The sequence below is a fragment of the Molothrus ater genome, chromosome 5, assembly GCF_012460135.2.
Source record: "Molothrus ater isolate BHLD 08-10-18 breed brown headed cowbird chromosome 5, BPBGC_Mater_1.1, whole genome shotgun sequence".
Lineage (NCBI taxonomy): Eukaryota > Metazoa > Chordata > Aves > Passeriformes > Icteridae > Molothrus > Molothrus ater.
Genome location: NC_050482.2, coordinates 13,119,403 through 13,140,387, shown reverse-complemented (window position 1 = coordinate 13,140,387; position 20,985 = coordinate 13,119,403). Strand labels below are relative to the sequence as shown.

The window sequence follows — 20,985 nt, the reverse complement described above, 5'->3', positions numbered from 1 at the left end:
TTGCAATAATTTGAAATCATTTCATTCATGACAGTGTGTATCCTTGTCTGGAGAAAGCCTCTTTGAAAAGAGCCATGCCAAGCAACCTGGGGTGAATGATACCACAGCCCTCCCTTCTCATTTGGAGGTCTGAACTGCTCTCCTTGGAGAAGGTGGTCTCTTTCTGTTGAGCTACTTTCAAATGAAATTTGCTTGGGCAGCTGAGTCTGCCCATGGTGTGTGCTGGCACGACCACGCTCCTCGCAGGGGAGCACTGGCAGGATGGCTCTCAGCCACCCCTGTGCTCACAGCAGATCACCCCTCAGTACTGCTCTGGAACTACTGAGAAGGAGGGATTCAGATAGCAGGAACAGAGATTTTATTTTAAACCTAGCCTCTTGGAACAGGAGTATTACAGGAGTATTACAAATCCCATGCCATAATGTGCTTCTTTTCCTGCAGGCAAAATACAGAACAGTTGGTGTTGCTCAATCTGGGAAATTATTCAGTTAGTCCGGTTTGATCCATTTATTTGTGCAAATAATTTTTAAAAGGTTTCTGGTGAAATTTACACATTCCCAGGGAGAAACACAGTACCTGGGGCTGCAAGGGACAAATGCAGTTTGCACTGTAGGATTCACCAGTGCAGTCCAGTCTCCTATTCTGGAGACAGTGCCAAGCTTAACATGCAATAGTTTTATTTCTCCAGATTTTGTACCAGCATGATGAGGGGTCTTGACCATTGCTGGAGTCATTATTGGCATTTTTGCTGGGGAAGACAAAGCAGCACAGGTGACTTTCTTGTGTAAAAATGGAGCAAGTTAGCCACGAAAAGGAAAAAATATTTCCGATTTCTGAACAGCAACAGACTCTTAAGGAGGTGTTTTCTCTCAGCTGCAGTAAAGTTTTCTGTGGTTTTCAGTTTGTGTGTATATATAAATGCATACATACATACCTATATATGTCTATGTATATCTGTATCCATGTACATACATGTGTGTGTATATATACACATACATATATATGTATATGTACATAACGTTAAGGGAGAGATATATCTACACACAAAAATGTATATATTTATATGGTTAGTGGATGGTGTAGAACATGTCACTCCTCTAACTGGTAAGCCTGTTAAATGGAAGTTTTCTGTCTAAGGTAAATCCAGATTGCTTGCCATCATTTTCTGGTCTGCAGATAGCTCATTTGTTGACTGCTCAGTCTTCTTCATCACCTACTTCTCCATGAAGTGTTGCAGTTTCATTAGAGAATGGCATGGCTCCTTGTAAATCCAGTATTTAAGGACTAAGCAGGAAGAGAAAAACAAAATTCTTGAGATTTGTATTGGGCTTTCTATTCAGATGACTATGTGTGAGAGCTCGACACAGATTGCTGCACTCATTTTTATGTTTATTTTTAATCTATTTTTAATTTGTCAGATGGTATGACAGAAATTGCAGTAATTCAGTATTTATTGCAAATATGCTGAAGAAATCAGGAGTACTGCTGCAATTTAGGTCAGTGCCCAACAAAAAACACAGGATCATCAAATGAATCTTGGCTTAAAAAATTATCTTTTTTTGGTGGTTCTATTTTACCAAAGACCAAAAGACAGCTGGAAATGCAGATCTATGGCTGAGATACTGATGGACAAATAGGTAGCTGCTTCCCAGGAGCTTGGTTATATGCACCCCTTTGGCCTTGATGAAAGAGATGTAACCTACTTTGGGTTTAAGTTCCAGCAAGGCTGTGAATGTGGTAGCTGCCATAGGGTATCCTACACACTGTGTAGCCAGCTTCTAGACTTCCACATATATTTTTATGTAGCTGTGCCCTTTCAGATACAGTCTGGTTCCATTTGTGTAATGCTGCACCAAGACTCCTGTTCCAAAGTGTTGGAAGAAAGTTACTCAACAAATTTGTGCCATTTCATGTGCCCCCCATGCAGAGTCTTTACAACATTCTGGTGTTTCTTGGGAGGCAGAGACCTACTGGGGAATTGATCAGCATTGCCAGCAAAAACATGCTTTGATATAAGTGTTTGATATTGTGATTTGCAGAGTTATCTGCTACTTGTTGCCCTAGGAATATTTGGATTACTTCTCCCAGTAATAAGCCCAGTAAAATGTTGTTCAGTGTAGTATAAAAGATCAAAAATGGCATTTTTTACCTCTCTTAGACTATTTCTTTTGTTAAGCCTAATTTCCACTTTGTCAGCCCTTGAGATATTGAATCTTAATCCAAATTAGTTTTAACAATATCTCATCATTCTAGACTTGAATTGATCTTTTTACCTTACTGTAAAGCCAGTACTAACTTTCATTTATTTCAATGCTTGTTTTAATTAAGAGAACAATTATTTTTGTTTTCCTATTATATTTTTGTAACTGTTGGGGTCTATCACGTTTTTCACAATTAAACTACTGATTTAAGAGAGTATATACTGTACAATTTGTTTTAAGCTGAATTGATATTTAATGCTGCAGTTGAGCCCTGTTGATAGAAAATATTCATGCACTGTGTGTCTTTGTTTTCCACAGCCCCGACAGAAGCTCCCTTACATCCTCACCTAGGTAGGTGATTTGTCATTCTTACTACTTAAACTCAGAATCATTGACTTTATTATAGTAAAAAATCTGTAAAGTCACATTAAACTAGGTCTGAGGAATTCAAATAAAAATGAGATTCATATGAAGTTGAATGAATTATATCTAATTCTGATTAGTTGTTTCTTCATTGTGGTTTTTATTTCTCTTAATTTTATTTCTCCTATTTCTTGTCTTTGACTCCTTGCAGTGTGAGTATATCATGCTGCAGACTTTTTGGTCCTAGTTATGTATTAGAGTCCTAGTTATGCATTAGAGCATCTGTTTGCAAGAGAGCCAGGACTGGAGCACCCCTGCTTTGAAAACAGGCTGGAAGAGTTGGGGTTGTTCTGCCTGGGGAAGGGAAGGCTTCAGTGAGGCATTAGAGCATCTTTAAAGGGGCTGCAAGAAAGCTGGAGAGGCATTTTTTCAAGTGCTTGTTGTAATAAAACAAGGGGGAATGAGGGACTTTAAAATGAAAGAGGGCAGATTTAGATTAGCTGTCAAGTTGGTCAGACACTGGAATAGATTTCCAGAGAAGCTGTGGATGCCCCATCTCTGGAAGTGTTCATGGCCAGGCTGGATGTGATTTTGAGCACTCTGGTATAGTGGGAGGTGTCCCTGCCCATGCCAGAGGTGTTGGGATTAGATGATCTTTAAGGTCGCTTTCAACCCAAACCATTCCCTGATTCTATGCCCCATAACCTTCAGTGTGTGACAGCACCTCACAGCAGGGCAGGGTTGCTCTGAGGAAGGTTTTGTGCCAGTGCACCTCCCAGGTGGACCCTGGAGCAAGGCACTGCTGCTCCCTGCATCCACCAACCCTTATGCTGCCATTTGATTCACCCAGGACAGATTCTGGCATTCTTCCTCAGTTTAAATAGCAGGTGACAGTTACTTCATTACTTTAGTGGAAGTATTTGTAGAGGAGGATCTGTCTAACACAATCACAGGTGCCAAAGTGCTGGGATTTAAAGGGAGTTTATTTGTCATCATACATAAATGAGAGAGTAAATCTAGGTGGAATATTGGGGAAGTTTGCAGAACAGTGGTGAGAAATATTTGCATAACATAACTCACAGTTTATGTTCCTTAGATAAATTGACCTTTACTGACAGGTCTGCTGATAGCAGCAGAGAAATTCCAGTGAACCCATTGATTTTCACTTATGAGTTGTCAAAATGTATTCCCTGACTGTAAGATCTGTAATACCCTCATTAGGACTTCTCATCCATTCTTGTGCCCATGTTTGCAGAATCTCAGTTTGGAAAGATTTTTTCCTAAACATTCAGAAAACCAACAATTGAGAACAAAACATAGAAGATTTAGTGTGTACTTGATGACTCCATCTTTCCATAGCCATCACACTTCCATGATGGGGGCACTTTTTAATTTTTCGTGGTACTATTATCCAGAGTAAAGAAAAAGTCCTGTAAAGAAGAAGCACTGGTTTTTACAAGTAGCTTAACCTAAAAAGCAGACTTTTAGAAATCTAAAATGCACTTTACAATGCATTTCTTTGGGTAAGAAAGCATGGGATGATTGCACTGGATTCTTTTCCTATACTGCTTTTTTTTCTTTGCAGCTGAAATGCACAGTGACAGCGTTATCCTGCGAGATGACTTTGACTCTTACCATCAGCAAGAATTGAATCCTACCATGTGGTGAGTTTCTGCACTCCTTTAGATGCATTTGAGCAAATGAAAACATTTATTGAATGAAATGAAGTATAAACTGAAGTGTGGGTTTGCTTCATTAGGACCTAAATATTGTGGTTTATTAATTAATTCATTAATGAGTAACTGAGAAATTCTAAGCACATTGAAGTGGATGACAAATTCTTCTTGATTTCAAATTTTTAAATAATCCAAAAATAGAAGGACTAGAGCTGAGCTCAGAGAATATTTATGAATGAAGATTTTGGTTTCCTGAAAACACAGATTTTCATCAAAAAGGAGAATTTCAATAATTAAACTTTGTTGTTGCAATTTTTTTTTTTAATTTCATGTTGTACATGTTTTTGGTGAAGCTAACTATAGCAATAATTCCTTCCAAACTGAAATGAAGTGTTTCCAAATGCTTAAAAAAATCATAAGAAAACCCCCCCAAAAACCCCAACTGGAATTAAATACCTCTGTCTAATGTTCATGTGATGAAAATGTTTGAGGTTGAATTTCTTTTTCCTTTTTTTTTAGTGGAAGGCATACTTTTTCAGAACTGTATTGTATTGTATAAGAAGGAAAACACTTTCCTTCTCAGTTCTATTCAGCAACTTCCAATTGCTAGGGCTTGGGAGGGTTTGGGATTCCTGAATTGGGTCATTCATATTATCACAGTCTATGTCTGAAACAGCCAGCACAAGATGTTATTGTTCTTTAACCAGTGGAAGCTACAGAAGAATCTCAACCTTCCCATGCATAACAAGGCAGGTACAACTTGGGGCAGGTCAGGCAGCAGCTTCATGAACTGTGAGCACAGTGAGAGAGCTCTCAGACACCATCTCTCCCTCTGCTCCCCCATTGTCACTCAGCCAAGGGATTGCAGAGCCCCAACCCCTGCACTGGTTCAGAAAACAATGGAAGAGTTGAGGAAAAATAATCACTTCAATGTTAATAAAGTCAAATATCAACCCCTGGGAGGGGTGGGCTCCTTAAGTCACTGCCATAGTCCAAAGTTGCCCAAAGTTGTCCTGTAAATAACAGGACAATCTGGAGGGATAACTGTTGGTGGAGCCTACAAGAGCAATCTCCCAGTGCTCCCTGAGCTCCAAAGGTGGGAGTTGGAAACAGTGGCAGACTGTCAGCTTTTAGTCAAAAGGAGTGTTCTTTTACCAAGGATGACTCTTAGAAAGACTTCTGAATCTTCAATATTAATAATTTTACCACCACAGTGATCATAAACTACCATTTAATATGATATATGTGTGCAATGTCCCAGAGGAGGAAGCTATACATCTCTCTTAGTACAAAACCAATTCTGTTCCGTATAGTGAGAGCATATACAGTATAAAATACCCAGATAAACACATCTCTTGGTCTTAATATGAAGTTTTGAAGGTTGGAGCCTCCTTTTCTTATATAAGATTGTTTCTGAATTTTCTATTTCTTTCAATCCTATTTTATAAATATAATTAATTTATTGTTTTAATTCATACAAGACATAGAAATATATTACTGGGTTAGTTTATCTTGTTCAAATAAATCCTTGGTGAGCATTTTAGCACTTACCTGTGTTTGTTAGTTAATACATTCATTCTGTGACATTTGACTTTATTTTCCTTTTTATTAAGGACTGTCACAACTTCCAATCTGTGCAGGTCTTTCATAGCTTAACCGTCTTATGTAAAAATGCTGTAGTTTACAGAATTTTACAGATATTTTTATTTTTTTCATGCTCATTTTAACAGGTTTTAATTGTGCCTACAATTTTTGCTCCTCTCATTCCTTTTGTATCAGCTCTTTAAATGTTTTTTTTTTCTGGACTAAAGGCATTAAGGATGTGTGATACTATAACAAAAAAACTCCTATTTCTTTATGGGTATGGACAGATCAAGGACTCTTAATGGGTTGCAGAATAGCTGCCAAGGTAGATAGCTTTAGCAGCAGTGTGTTAAATGGACTTGAGTGGAAAGAAATGAGGAGAGGCATTATTTCCCTGCAGATGCCTCATAATTCACAGAGGACTTCTCTATTGGGAGCCTCCATAATTTATTTATCCATTGCTCTCAACTTTAAATTCATCCTTGCTTATAGAACTCTCAACAGAAAAATATCAGATTAAAAGAGTCCCCAGTCTTCTGCTCCTTTTGTTGCCAAGATGTGGATTTGGTCCCTCTGGAATAAACTTCACCACTTTGCTTGGTGAGTCAGTGCAGAGAGGTGGGTGCTAGGAGAGAGCCCAAAAACTCACCACAATCCTGAGACAGATTTTCCTGTAATAGCACAAAGCCAGCATTTTCAGCAATGCTAAACAGAAGTGGAGCACAAATAAAAGAAAACCATAGTGATGTATCGTGAGCTTTTCAGCACAAAGAATTTCTGCAGTAGCTCTGCCTCCAGTGAAGGCCCACTTAGCAGCAGAAAGCTCATTCTCATTTGATTGTCTAGTGGGAGTAAAATCAGGAATTATTAACAGTTGTTGCCATCCACCCTAAAATTGTGGTTTTTCCCCTGGCACCTGCTAAAATCCCATCTTTACCACAAGCAATTGCAGTGAGTGCTGGAGCAGCATTTCCATCTCTGCTCAGCCTGCTCTGTGTGGAGCAGCTGCCTCGTGTGCCCCAGCAGGGCCGTGCCATGGGGCCACTTACACCCAGCCACTCTAATCATTTCTGAAGCCATTATTTGTGTGCTGATGAAAAGAGAACTGCTTGTATTTTCCTCCAATCTTTTCTTCCCAAATCCTACATAACACTGGCTTGGAAGTGATTAATATTTTCCCACTCCTCCTGCTTCCCCTTTTGGCATGTGCAGCTCTGGCAGAGATGTACCATCCAAGAGCACCAGATAAGCAATTTATGTCCTCTCTATGTGTCCAATTTTATGAGTCCCAGCAGAGCCTGTGTGTCAGTCCATTGCTGGGAGAGGCCTCATATCAAATAACTATTTTGCACAAGGGCACTGTATGATTTTGAGAGTGACTGCCTGCTCTTTCAAATGCATTGTAAGACACATCCTTCCCAGCAGCCATCTGTTTCTTTGGAGGCTCAGAAACAGGGAAGGAGTGGCTGCAAATGTTTTTGGAGCTGCAGAAGGAAGAGAAAGGAAAGGCTCTTTGTAAAAGAAAAGTCACGGTACCACATACCTAAATAAAAAAATTGGTGACTGAAAGAAAACAGGAGAAACCGCTAAAGTGGGAAAGGGACAGGGAGAGAGGAGGCAACAGGAGAGGACACATCCTTATGTGAACATAGATGAAACATAGAACAAAGAAGGAGGATTTCTCTGCTGGGAATGCAGAAATGGAAGCATTTTCTCTTTTTTTTTTTGGGAAACCACCCACTATGAGAATCTTCTTGTATGGTGTATCCAACTAATGTTTATAATCTTTTCTTCCAGTGTCTGGTCATGTCAGAATATGGTCATTCCCAAAGTCCCCAGCCCATAGGCAAAAGCCTGCTTACCTAAGCAAAGATTTCCCATTTCTTGGGTTTTATTTGCCACCAATCTTACAAAGATCTCTTGTCTTGTGAAAAAAATATGTTTCACACAATCATAAATGTCCAATGTATTATGTATCTGACATGTATCAGCTGTGGAAGTGAAGGTAGGTAACACACCATAAATGCAGCACCAATGTCCATGCTCAGCCAGCCACTGTTGACTTGTTGAACTACCAGAAGTGTTTAGTACATTTGTCAATTAGAAAATTGAAATAATACAAGGGATTAATGTCCATGAGACTTTCTGAAAACTGACAGGACACTGTTAGATCAGAAAGCTCAGGAATGAAGTGTCGCAGACATCTTTCATGAAAAATCCTTTCTTAGGATTTTTCCTTGTGAGAAGCTGCAGTTTCAGCAACCAAAAGTAAACAATAGTTATCTGCTGCTGTAGAATGCAACAGGTAGACCTGTGATTGGTCTCCTGTAGATATTAAAATTTCCTGACCACTCATGGCAGAGCCAGCTCTTGCTCTCTGTCTGAGACACAGATCTTTGTTATTCATTCTTGTCTATTCTTAGCTTAGCTAACTTCTGAAGAAACTTTTTCCTTTCTATTTCTTTTTAATATAATCTTAATGTAACATATATCATAAAATAATAAATCAAACCTTCTGATCATAGAATCAACATTCTCATCTCTTCTTCATCCTGAAAACCCTTGTAACCACAGTCACAATGAAGGAATTAACTGATTTCTTCAGTTGGGAAAGGGAATCTGCACCAGTACCACTTGCCAGGGAATGGCTGGATGAGTAGTGGTCCAGTATGAGTAGTATGAAGAAGACTGCCTAGGTCATTGAGCGTCTATTCCTGTGACCATCTTGCCTCCATGTAACCTCATAAACTGCAGTAGAGAGCATAAAAAAGATGCTAGATAAGAACTAAACCAGGCTAAACGAGAACAAATGTTTTAAAAAATTCTGTTTAATCCTATGATAAATTATCTAATGTTAAGAAATGCATAAATTAGTAAAGAATAAATGTTGGCACGACTGCATGTTTCTGTATAAAACAGTTTTAATAGTAGGACTGGAGAAAGCAGGGGATTCAGTACATTTAAAGGAGAAAGAGACAGTACAGAAGTGTTTTGCTGGCTAAACTCTCCTTCCAAATTTGATGTCATGTTTCATCTCAAAGCCTATCAGCACACCAAGCAGCAGTCACTTACAGAAGGCACACTTGTCAAAGATGACATGAAGAATAGTTGAGCATGTAAAATCAATCAATAAGAAACAGAGATTCTCTTGGTCATCACTTCTTCATGGCATATGAGAAATGTACAGGTACAGTGATATTTCCAGTGGCAAAGAGGTTGAGGAAAGCTTTGTGACAGGAGAGAGAGGTCCTAAAGTGGTTTCCAAATTGCACTAAAACTGTGGGATTAAACTTCAGAAAGATTTATGTTTAAAAATCTCTTGGCAGTTTGAGATGTTTATCTTCTTTATGGTTCAGACATCACAAAAGACATCAGTCAATATAATATCCACATACTCAGGTATTGTAGAGGGAAAAGGAATGACAAATAGGGGTGAGGAAACAGCAGATGTTTCCCCCTCAGCAAAGTGAAGAACAATAGCAGACAGAGGTGGGACTGTCTAAGCCAGGGATGAGAGAGATGGCAGGTCTGTGGAGAAGAAGTCATCTCGATAAATGCGATACTTGTCAGCAGCGGCAGCGAGGACCAGCTGTGAAGAGAAAGCTGAAGTGATTTTAATGTGCTAAGATTTTAGACTAGGCAGGTGAGAAAGATAATGTAGAAAGCTGCACCCAGCCAGGGCAATTAATACTCTCTTCTGTTTGTATAAATAGAAAAGAAATTAACCTTCCTGTCTGCACCAGGAGAGGAGCAAATTGGATCGTTTCTAAACACGTAGTACTATGACGATGATCTGAGGAGCAGCAGATCAATTATCTTGCTCTTCATGCATTCTTGTCAAGCTAATGAGCAGTTTATTGTCAAAGGTAATGCACTTCAAAGACAGCACAAAGGTTTGAATCAGGATTACCAACAGCCATCCAATTTTGTATGAAAGGAGTCATCCTAGAAAAGACAACCGATGATGAAACTGCTGTGTTAGCAGGACAGTGCTTCTGGATTTCCAGACAATATTTCATAGACCCCATTACAGAAGTAAAACAGATTAATCACTTTTTATCTGTTGAAATATGAGAATTAGAGAATTAAAATATCCCTTGGATTATGTAGCCTGACCTTTCAGGAAGGACTAAGTGGTCCCTATAAAGTATTCAGGGCAAAGTTTTCCTGCCATATCTGTCTCTTTGCATGTATCAAGAGTCCAGGTAGATGCTCCACTATAAAATTCAAAAATGTAGGGGCATACAATGAAAATAATTTTTATAACAGCCAGAATCCTACAGAATCCCAGAAATTCTTCTAGTTCCTGTTTCTTGCTCTTCAGTTGTTGAAACTTCAGGATCAAGTGAAATTTAGATAGCAACAAAACATGTTCCCTGTGAACTCTGCTTCTGTGCTTTCTCTAAAAGTACCACTTTATTCACTCACATGCTCTCTTCTTGCCTTTTATTGAGAAATAAAATTATTTGCTGACTGTGACTTCTTAAGTAAATATTAATTCACTCATGTTGATTTGAACTATACTCCTTTATTAGAATATTTTATTTTGCTGCTTAAATTCAAAATCCTAAATGCTATCAGTGTGAATTGCTGAATTACTTCACTGGCATGCTCATACAGGGAAAAAAATTCAAACATTTCTATGTCTGATGTTTTTTCTGGAGTGTTTCCCTGGAGGTTTGATGTTTAAATTGTGCTTTGGGTGCCCAAAGGCAATGTTGGCCAGCACCATTGCAGGCAGCTTGTTGGGGACCAGGAGTATATCCAATGTTTTTTGAAAATGTGGACCTCATGCCAAGATCTGATACCCTAGCTCTAGAAGGTGAGGGAGGCAGCCCTTTCACTACGTTCTGCAGTCAGGCTGCCCACAAAATCCTTCATATTAAATTAAGAAGTATCAGGACAGGTGTAATTATTTGTCTCTGCAGCACTTACCAGCCTCTCTGAGAATTTCTTCATAGTTTTTTTTCCTAAAGGTGAGCAGAGTAGCAACTCTGTTACTAGGAATATGGAATATGACAAATACAAATAGAAGCAACAGCAAATGCCATGTTACACTGCAGCCTCAAGCCTGGCCTTTGGGGAAATAACCCTGCCAGCAGGAGGGGGGCTGATCCCAGCCACTTGTCCTCAGCTTTCTCTATGGTAACTCCATGATGGTGGATTTACTTATGGTAAATCAAATGTTCACAAGGATTTTGTAAGAAGAGTAGCTTCAGGGTATATGTATATATGTAAGATTTCAACTTGTTTTCCCATGGTGAAATGCTTTGCATTCAATGAGCAGGGACACCCCACTTTTTGAGGGGTGTCCCTGCTCATTGGGCAGTTTGCAGAGAGCAAACACTGAATCACCAAGGCCTTTCACAGGAGGCAGCTCCAGTGGATCGCACTTACAGCTGCCCTACCTTTGTGTTCAGCACCGTGATAACAAACAGCCCAATCTGAGCACCAAGACCCAGCAGCCTGATTTTACAGCTTACACTGCCTCCAAAATGCAGTCTCTGCTTTCCCTTCTGACCACAGTGTGCTCTCCCTGCAGGTCTGAGTGCAGTAACTGCGAGGTCGGGGGGCACTGTGGAGTGATAATGCACGGCAACGCCGCCACCTTCTGCGACCCATACGGCCCCAGAGAGCTGGTAAGTGAAGGCTGCCCCTCTGCCAGGGCTGGGGCAGGCTGGGAAGCTGTGTCAGCTGCAGGGATGTTGGTATTCTGAATCGGGATTACCAGCAGCCAGAACGTTTGGTATTTAGCAGAGATGCTCTTGAGCAAGGTCCATAGAAGTACACCCAGAAACACCCCAGTGTTTTAAACAATAGATGCTAGCCAAAGGTTATTGCAATAGCTGCAATATTATCTTATTGCAATAGTTGCAATAACCTTTGTCCCTTTGCAAGGAACAGTCTCTTGATCCAGCTAGTATCCAAGTCATTTAAACTATCTCTGAAATACTGAAAAGTCAAGGACATAGAACAGTATTTTCGAACTGGCATCGTTCTCTTTTAATATCCAACAATTAAATAGAGACAGGGTTCATTTTTCTTTTATTATTTTATTAGTCTTGTCCCGTTTTTTCTTGTCCCTGTTGACAAATGTTAATTTGGTTGTAAAACACCACTTGTGAACAATGCATCCTACAGACTTAAATGCAGCCTGGAGCAAGCACCTGCCAGTCTCAGGGAAGTGTATGTAACAGATTGAGTCATGATGAATGGGACAGAATTAATTTTGTTGGGAGGTAGGGAGGTAGTTTGGTCATAAAATTGCTGTAAGAAACAAGTGCAATTTGCATTAACTTGAGGTCATCTGAGTGTGGAAAATGAATTGCAATACATAAATCAATGGCCACATGCTGATGCTGAGCAGCTAGCTGCAATGATGTACATATAAGGGGAGCTTTGGAAAGAACTGAAAAATTAAAAGACCAGATCAAAGCCCATGTAATTCAGAATTAATTTTCATGTTTTCAACAGTCTTCTGAATGGAGGGAGAGGCTGATTAGGGCTATTTGAAGAGCAAACATGGAAGAGGGCCATAAAACAGAAGTGGTTTTGGCCAGGCATCTTCTCTTCATTTCAGACACTGACAATTCTTTTCACAAGGTTAATTTTACATCCTTAACAGAGAGGAGAATGACACAAATGCAATATAGATATTGCTGATGTGGTGCATAAAAGTCATCAACACATATAAAACTAATTTAGAGATTTTACAGATAAAAAAGGATTTCCCTTGCAGCCAGCTAGAGCCAGGGAATCCTGTCAGGGATGTTAAATGGCCTCTCTGCTACTTTGCATCCTGTTTGAATGTGCTGTGCTTTGCTAACTGCCTTGAGAATGCCTGCATTGGTTTATGTCCTGTGCAAAAGGGAAGTCACACCACTGGGGTATTTTTCCCATTCTTTACATTCATTTTTAGTTGTAGTACTGAGTATAAGTAACACTACTTGGAAAAAATCTATTTATGACATTTAACAAACCCAGGGTCCCAGCTCTGAGGGTTTTGAACTGTCATTCATTAGCTGTCTTCTCCCTGCTGATATGCAATTTAGACTATCCTTAGTAATCAGGAATTGGCTTATAAATCCAGTCTTGGACTGCATTTGTCATATTGCTGTGTAGTAAAGTAGCACTACCATGACATCAGGAATTTGGAAAACATTTGTTAGGCTACCAAAGTGGTGTGATTGAATAATGATCTGAAAAAATCATCATGCTTATAAACAGTTACCAGCCTAAAAATGAAGTATTTATAAATATTATGGCAGTGCTGCAGAAAAAACAAACCCTTCTGCGGGAACATGCAAATGGCTCAACACCATGGATGAGCACAGGAGTGTTCAGGCCAGAGGTGTGATCTAGTTCTATTTTTGAGTATGGACACACATTTAAATACCTACTGTCCTAGAACTAACCTGTTTCTCATTTGCAGTTGTTTTGACAATTTCACAACATGCCTCTTTCTGTCAGAAATTTTAATACCTGTTTCATTTCTCTATGATTTTTATCAATCCTATTCTGACCCTGCTTGAAATGGATCATGAAATCTCTGTTCCTGCTAATGGCTCCTGGTACATGAATTACTGCTTTACAATACTTAGTCAAGAGGAGTTGAATTTGCAAAAATATTTTCCATCAGCAGCACTAACAGCTGCTGATTTGCTACCTTGACCTCCTTCTTTCCTCCTGATTTCCAGCAGCCACCTGTTACTGCAGGCAGAGGGGTTTTAATACCAACTGTCCCTGTCTGTGGGTGAGAATTTACTGCTGGCAAAATCCTGGAAAGGTGTATAGCATCAAAGATGTGGCAAGCAAAGGAAAATATCTGCTAAAGGCTGCCTACCATACTCTCTGCAGTGTCTGAACTAAGCAATCCTATGCAGAATTTTGCAAAAATTTTTAGTAAGTCTAGTGTTTTTCCCAAAACATTGCTGGAATGATTCACAGCACGGTCTAAATCTGCATGAATGTCTCTTCTGTGATAACTGATGTGTTTAATTTCTTGGTGATATGAGCTACTGAACCTCAATAAAGGTTTTGTTTTCAAACTATAACTTGCACAACATAATTAATTGAATGAAAACTAATATAATAGGTGCTCTTAACTCAAATCAGAAAGTAATTTATCATTTGGCAGTGTGTGATACCTAATACTGAATCAATCCTGGCAGAATGACTTAAATGGGAATGTGACTTTATTTTTAAAGTGGATGCATGTAAATGCAGCTTTCCTATTCTTGCTTAAAAATTAAAATTATCTGTTAGAACATGTAGTGTTTTTATCAGCTAATCTTCAATGTATTTCAGTGAACATGCCATTCCTTAGTATTTATAAGAAATTCTTTTCTGTATGTAATATGTATGTAGAAAGGAAACAAATCACACCAAAACCTCGCACCAACTCATGCAGATCTCCATCCATTATTTTCAAAGGCATCATTTAATGAATAGCTCAACTAGGTTGAGCTGGCACTGGAAGAAGTCCAGTCCCTTTTGTTCTTGGATGCCTTGCTTGTTAAGTAGCAGTATTGTTAAATTCAGCTTTCAAAAGAAATTGAAAACAATTAGGTGTCCTTCACAACACACTGGGGCTTTTTATTTTATAGCATTTTGAGGAGAACCATTCTAATTTGAGGCACTGAAATATGGAGGCATTCAAAGAAGGGAGAAAGAGAGGCCTCAAAGGAGGGTGGTTTGCTGAGTACAGAGTGAGCTGCTGGTGCTTCTCTCTTTTTTCTCCATCTCTCTGGATGTCAGCAGTGGGTAGATTCTGCTACAGCATTGCACTCTACATACCATGTAGTATCACCAAGGGTTTTTGTTTCCTTTGGTGTGGAAGATTTAAGTTCCATTGTTTCCTCTTAATAGTTCATTATTTTAGGGTTAAGAAATGTTATTTTTATTATTTATTTATGATCATTTTTAGTCCTTGCTCTGTGCTGGGAAAAGTGAGAACTGTTCCATATATACAGATTTACACTAAGCTGACTATAAACCACAGAGATAATTTTTTCAATCTTCCAAAGAGTGTTCAAGTGACCCTGCTGAACATAAATGTGGGGTTTTTTGGTAGTTATTATTATTATGGTGAAAAAAAATTCTGGCTTTGACATATGATAAGCTTTCAAAAACCAAAATGATATAACAAAAATATCCACAATCGCTCAGTCTGAAAGGGTTGGTGATAAACAGTCCCATGCACTGGAGATGTGAGTGTCTGGAGATTTTCCATGCTTTAAGGAAAAACAAGTGATGAATGTATTGTTTTGCTCATCTAACAAAAACATTTGCTTCTCTTCCCATAGACCACCACTGGCCTTAACACAACCACTGCATCCGTCCTTCAATTTTCCCTTGGTAAGTTTAGATTACCCTTCGACCCAAGAAAGTGCAAAAGAGTCCTTTCTGTAAAGGAAAATGGCCCTAAAGTTCAGGGTTACCTTTGTGGTTGATGTTAGACTCAACACAAGGGATTAAAAAATCTTTTAAAAACTTCAGTGTATTTATTCATCTCCTGACACGGAGCTACTGTTTTAAATTTTGGAAATGGAAAGCTGCAGTGGATACTCTGGTGAGCTATGTGTGAGTTCTGTTTTTTTCTCCTGTTTTATAGCCTGATGTTTAGCATTATAATTTCTTGCTCTTTCTCTGAAGTGTGATTATTGTTTCTAAAAAAAAAAAGAGAGGTTTTGTTATTTAACCCCCCAATATATTCCAAGTTACACCAAGGTAGTGCTGTTTTAAACACATTTCTACAAAGAGAATAGGTAGGGCAGATGAAGACTAAATGCTATTAAGTCCATATTATCAACAGCATGGTTTTATGCTATATTACTTAGAATACTGTGAGTTATTGCACATTTCACTGTGCATTTGTGGCTATAAATTATGCTAGAGGCTGTGGCTGAGGGCAAATTTGGAACACACTTACTTTGTTAACTCATTTCTCAGTGTTGAAAATATGAAGAAAAAATGTTCTAGTGATATAAATAGTTCAGTAAAAAAGCAAGCAGGAAATGTAGCCTGCTTTCTCTGTAGACCCCTGGATATGTGTTTCCAAATCATATTCCTATTTTTAAAAAAGTAATACTCCAAACTTATCTCAGGAGATGTGTGATTAAACTCTGGAAATCTCAGTTGAAAATAAGAACAATCATGTAGCTTGGAAAACAGCTTGGGTTTTTAATGGATTGGAAATCAAAATCCTAGAAGGCTCAGAAATACATCATTTAAATTTGTTTTTTACCTGAAGTTCTTCATTTGGGTATTGGAAGTCATCAGTACCTGCTTCTGACTGCAGTGTTAATATATCTAAGGACTGGTAGCTATCCTTTATTTTGAATTACTGGTTTTAAAATCCAGAAAAAAATGTCTCCAATCCTCAACTGAATCAGTGCATAAATATTGGGTACCTGAGATGAAAACCAGCCTGTTGCTGCCCTGAAGTTTCATTCAGACAGTGGAAGGGTTGCAGCTCACCTGATCCACTGGGATGTGTTGCTCACTGACAGAAGCATGAGATGTGACTTCTATAAAGCTGCAAGTTTGCAATGATGGAGGAATCTCACTTTTCATGAAAATTGCAAAAATCTATTTTGGATTATTCTTGCAGAGAGCCAAGATGGTTTACAGGCAGGGTAAGGTGAATGGGCTGGTAGTGTGTGTTTGCTGTCACAGCCCAGTGCCTGGTGCCTGCTGCAGGTGAACTGCAGAGCAGTGCAGGCTCCCAGAACGTTCAAAACGAGATTTGATATTTCACTAGGAGCATTTGTGCCTGTCAGATGGGAAAGGTCAAATAAAAAAGGGGTAAGAAAAGGCTGAGCAGGAAATACTCTGTATGACAGGATTTTCATGAATATACCTTAACAATGCCTGAACCCATACCAGTAGGAACCAGTGAAATCCTCAGTAGGATGGAGCAGAGAGGGGTGGATGCACATCCAAGTAAACCAAATTTCAGCCTCCAGTTGAAAATGTATCATGTTTCCCCATGTGCCTGTGATGAGTTTGAAATACAATGCAGATTGGTTTTGTAACTGATAGAAGCCGGCAGGAGCCAGGGGACTGCTGCTGAGCTCAGCAATACTTGGCTTTAGAATCCAGTTTCCAGCTTATTCCCAAATGTCCGATTTAATCATAACCCTATTTAGGGATTGATCCAAGGGAATTGCTTTTTATTTTAAAGAATGTTTACCACTTTCTATCAGCCATGGAATAGCTTAAGCTGTAGTCTTTTGGGGGTGTCTTTATGTTAAATTTTTCACATAGCTTTGGCCTTATTAAAGAGTGCACATTTTAATTTTTCTTGCCTCTAATTATCAGATGGAATTTTGTATTTGCAGTTATATAGGCAGTAGAGAACTAGGAAATGAAGCTAAAAATTCTGAACCTAAATTCTGGTTTCACCATGAATTCCAGATCCTTTTAAACTCTGTGGTCAGGGAGGGTAACAGACTAGTGAATTTTTCATTAGCTGATATTCTGTGTGGTTTCCTTCATGCATCATGTATTTGGCGGTTTTGCTCTTTAAAGGCCAAGGCAGTTGGAAAGGTGCACTTAACAAGAAGGCTTTATTAGGATGAAAAGGTAATTAGTAAGGCATTTTCAGCACACAGGACAACATTAATGTGCAGTATCCTTTCTGAATGAGAGGAACTTGTCTGTCATGCAGCATCCACTCAGAGCTGGTCCAGGGCTGGGGTGATATTTACACTCATGCACTCTGTGCCCAAGTGTGCAGAAAATTTTGATTACTGCAACTGTCTTAATCACCTATCACTACATTTCTCCAAGACCCAGCACTGACACGTCTAGCAGTTTTCTTAATGTTCAGTGGGATTGTTAATTGAGATATTTAAAGCAATGCCTTTGGGCTCTCTCAGGCCAGAACATCTGATTCAACAGCTTGGGAATTGCAGGATATTGCACAAAAGCCTCTGGACTCAGCTGCCACACAACATTAGTCTGATTCATTAGCTGAAATATTCTCTATCTCCAAATCTGAGCCTTTTCCCCTCAGCTGCATCCCTGGGCTCCCCAGGGCTGAATGTGCTCTGTCATTCATATGGACCACTGTGGTGGAAGGTGACTCTTTCTTTGTACTGAGAGATAGCAACTGAGCTAAATACAGAAAGAGACACCAAATCCCATGGGAAGAAGAGGAAAGACTTTCAGGAAGCAATGGCAAGGTGTGAGGTGTGCAGGTTGTTGTGCTGAAGCTTTTTCCTTGGGTGTTCTCTCCAGCAGGTGCTCTGGAGGCAGGGTGGGCTCTGTGTGGGCAGTCCTCCACTGGCAGGTGATTCCCATCCCTCCCTCCTCTGCAGAGCCTCTGCTGCAGCTGGAGATGCTGTGATGAGCATCAACACTCAGCCTGGCCTCCAGGGAGGTGCTCCTTGGAGCCATGGGTGAAACAACGTGAAAATTGTTAATGGAAAATAATGCCTTGAAAAACTTGTATTTTCTCCTGTCTCCTTATGTCTTAGTTTTACGAGATCATTTCTGGCTGTTAAACAGTATTTGAAAAGGAGAATAACTTGATAGGGAAACCTCCCACTTTTCAGCTTTGGTACAAAAATTCCTTCACATTCCTCTGAAAACAGGATGACTTTGTCAGTATCAAATACTGGGGAAATACATAATGTTTGTAAAGCACAGTCCTAGTTTAAAATTTCTTTCCCTTCAACTTTCATGCCATTGTCACAAAGATCCTCTGTCATTACTAGAGCAAATTAGCAACTCTTCTTCCCCCTAATTTTCTAAAAAAATCTAATCTTCCTATTATTTTATGTTAAACCAAAATTGGTTTCTGGGGGGAAGGGTTTTTTTATATTCTGAGAAGGCATACACCTTCATATATAACAAATATTTGGCAGTTCAGCTCTGTTTCTTGAGGATCAAGCCATTAGTCTTGCAAACAAAGAAATAGACACAGGTTCAAAAGCTTTTTTGCTTTATTTGGAGATAAAGCTTGGACTTGGCCTCTCCCTTCCAAAATATTATTACAAGAAATTTTTGCAAAAGTTGGGTTCCCTAATCTGTCAGGATTTACTTTGATGCAACCATTAATCCCTATTTTCAGTCCCCTTCAAAACCACCTTTGTATGGCAAATCCATCACCTGCAGTATTTAAAAGCTGTTTGCAATCATAAACCATCTTTCCCTAATTGACTATGAGTGACCTGAGTTATGGTCACTTCATATGTGCAATATTGGTGTATATGTTATCTTGACAAATGGAATCTCTTACAAGAATCTCAATACGATGCAAAATACTTTTCCTGCAATAAATAAAACAATAAATCCTGTCCCTACACTTTTTGTGGACCCTGAGAATACCACAGAGCTGGCAAGGAAGGGTTTCTCTCTGAGATCATTATTTGGTGTTAACATGAAGGACTTGGAGATGCATGGGCACAGGTGATCTTCAAAGCCTGAAGGCTGCCAGGCCTTGGCACTGGAAATTCTTTAGGCGTCTTCGCTGCATGGATCACATGCTTAATGCCCTAGCTATTGCTAAAGGAAAGACTTGACAGGAATCAAATCTAGCACATCAGCCTTCAGAAAAAACAGTTTTCAGTGAGGTTTTAGCATCAGGCTTTAATCTGTGAGAGTGCTTTGTGATTTTGCCAGATGGACTCTGTTTGTCCTCTCAGGAAAATCCCAGCAGATATTATCCAGAAGATGGGTCATATTGTGATTTGCTCACTGGTGTGGAACCACAAGCATTTGGACCTTACTTGTAGATTAAGAATGGCCCTTTTCTCCCTCTGCTTGTGGGATAGAATAGAGTAGGACCATTTCAGTTGGAAGGGACCAACAAAGATCAGCCACCCAACTATTTCAGAGCTGACCAAGAGTTTTAGTTTGTTGTTAGCTTCTTCAACATCATCCAGTCACTTCTCTGCCATCTATTGCACCTTCCATTGTTCCAAATTATTTGACCAAGTTAATTGTTGATTAAGCATTTGACAAGTATTCCATAGAGGGTTCCACTTGTATCAAATTAATCTATTACAATCGCTAACAATACCTGCCAGCAATTTATCAATGTTTCTTAATATCTTTCTAATGGAACCCTATAGTAAGGGTAAATGTGTGTGTCTATTTGTTTTAATACAGGTAACATATTATTTAGAAATATTACTATTGGTATTCACCTATTCAGGACTTTTTGGTAATTCAGAGTGCAGAGATGTTGCTAGGGGTGATTTTCATTCTATAGTACCCACTTTTTCCCCATTTTCTATCTTCCTCCAAAGGAAATAAAATGCCAAACTCTCTGCTTTTGCATACATAAATATTTCATTGGTAATCTTACAGTATAATCACTTAAACCAGTAACAGAAGTAATAATTTTTCCAATCTTGTTCAACACACTTTCTACTCTTGCAACTTTATTTTCTGGTTGAGTAATCACCCCTGTCTTCACTTCAAATTTCCTGAGCTTTTAAAACCCATCAGACCATTAGTTGTACTTAAATGCAGAGTAATTGTATTACCTGTGGTGCCTTTACATTTATACTGTCATGTTTTTTAAGTGGTGAGGTGGATGTGCAATGCACATTTCTATGTGGCTTAGTTTATTTACAGTCTGGTTTTAATGCTGTTGATTTCACAGTCCTCTGTGACTGTAATTCAGAAAACTATTTAAAATCTGCTATTGATTGCTTTTAATTAGTTTATGAGTAAGAGTCACTGATTTGGATGCAGATCTTTGACATAATGATTCCAAAAGGATTTTCATGTCATGTCCTGCTTCACCCTAAGACATCAGGTTAGTGAATCATTAGCAGCAGACTTTATTTCTCTCCCTGAATTACCAAGGTCACTAGGATCTATGTGAAAGCTGTTTCACTCAGAAAAATCCATGGCCTAATGGTCTTGGTGCTGATTGTTGAAGACAAAGCATGGACAGTGTTCATCACCTTTACAAGGTAAAATGCAATTTTTTTCAGGCTATTTATTCCACTTATCATTTGTAGCAGCAATTTGCCTTTGTTACCAGTGTAGTCTTTCAGAATTAAACTATAAAATTTATTTTATTATGTAGATAATGGAAATCTATTTTACCTTGATGTGTGCTCAATCTACAGATTATCATTATTACTGTTGTTATTATTATTATATCATCAGCATCATCATTAGAATTGTTGAATGTGCCC

At 38.9% G+C, this 20,985-nt stretch overlaps 1 protein-coding gene across 2 annotated transcripts in view; it reads left to right on the top strand.

Moving 5' to 3' along the window:
• RELN (reelin) overlaps nt 1-20,985 on the top strand; it is a 284,743-nt gene that overhangs the window by 120,153 nt on the left and 143,605 nt on the right. For both annotated transcript variants that reach the window (XM_036400286.2, XM_054514804.1), the window contains exons 5-8: nt 2,520-2,552; nt 4,150-4,228; nt 11,367-11,463; nt 15,130-15,181. In XM_036400286.2, the coding sequence (XP_036256179.1) occupies nt 2,520-2,552; nt 4,150-4,228; nt 11,367-11,463; nt 15,130-15,181 (261 nt within the window). The remainder of the gene's footprint in view (nt 1-2,519; nt 2,553-4,149; nt 4,229-11,366; nt 11,464-15,129; nt 15,182-20,985) is intronic.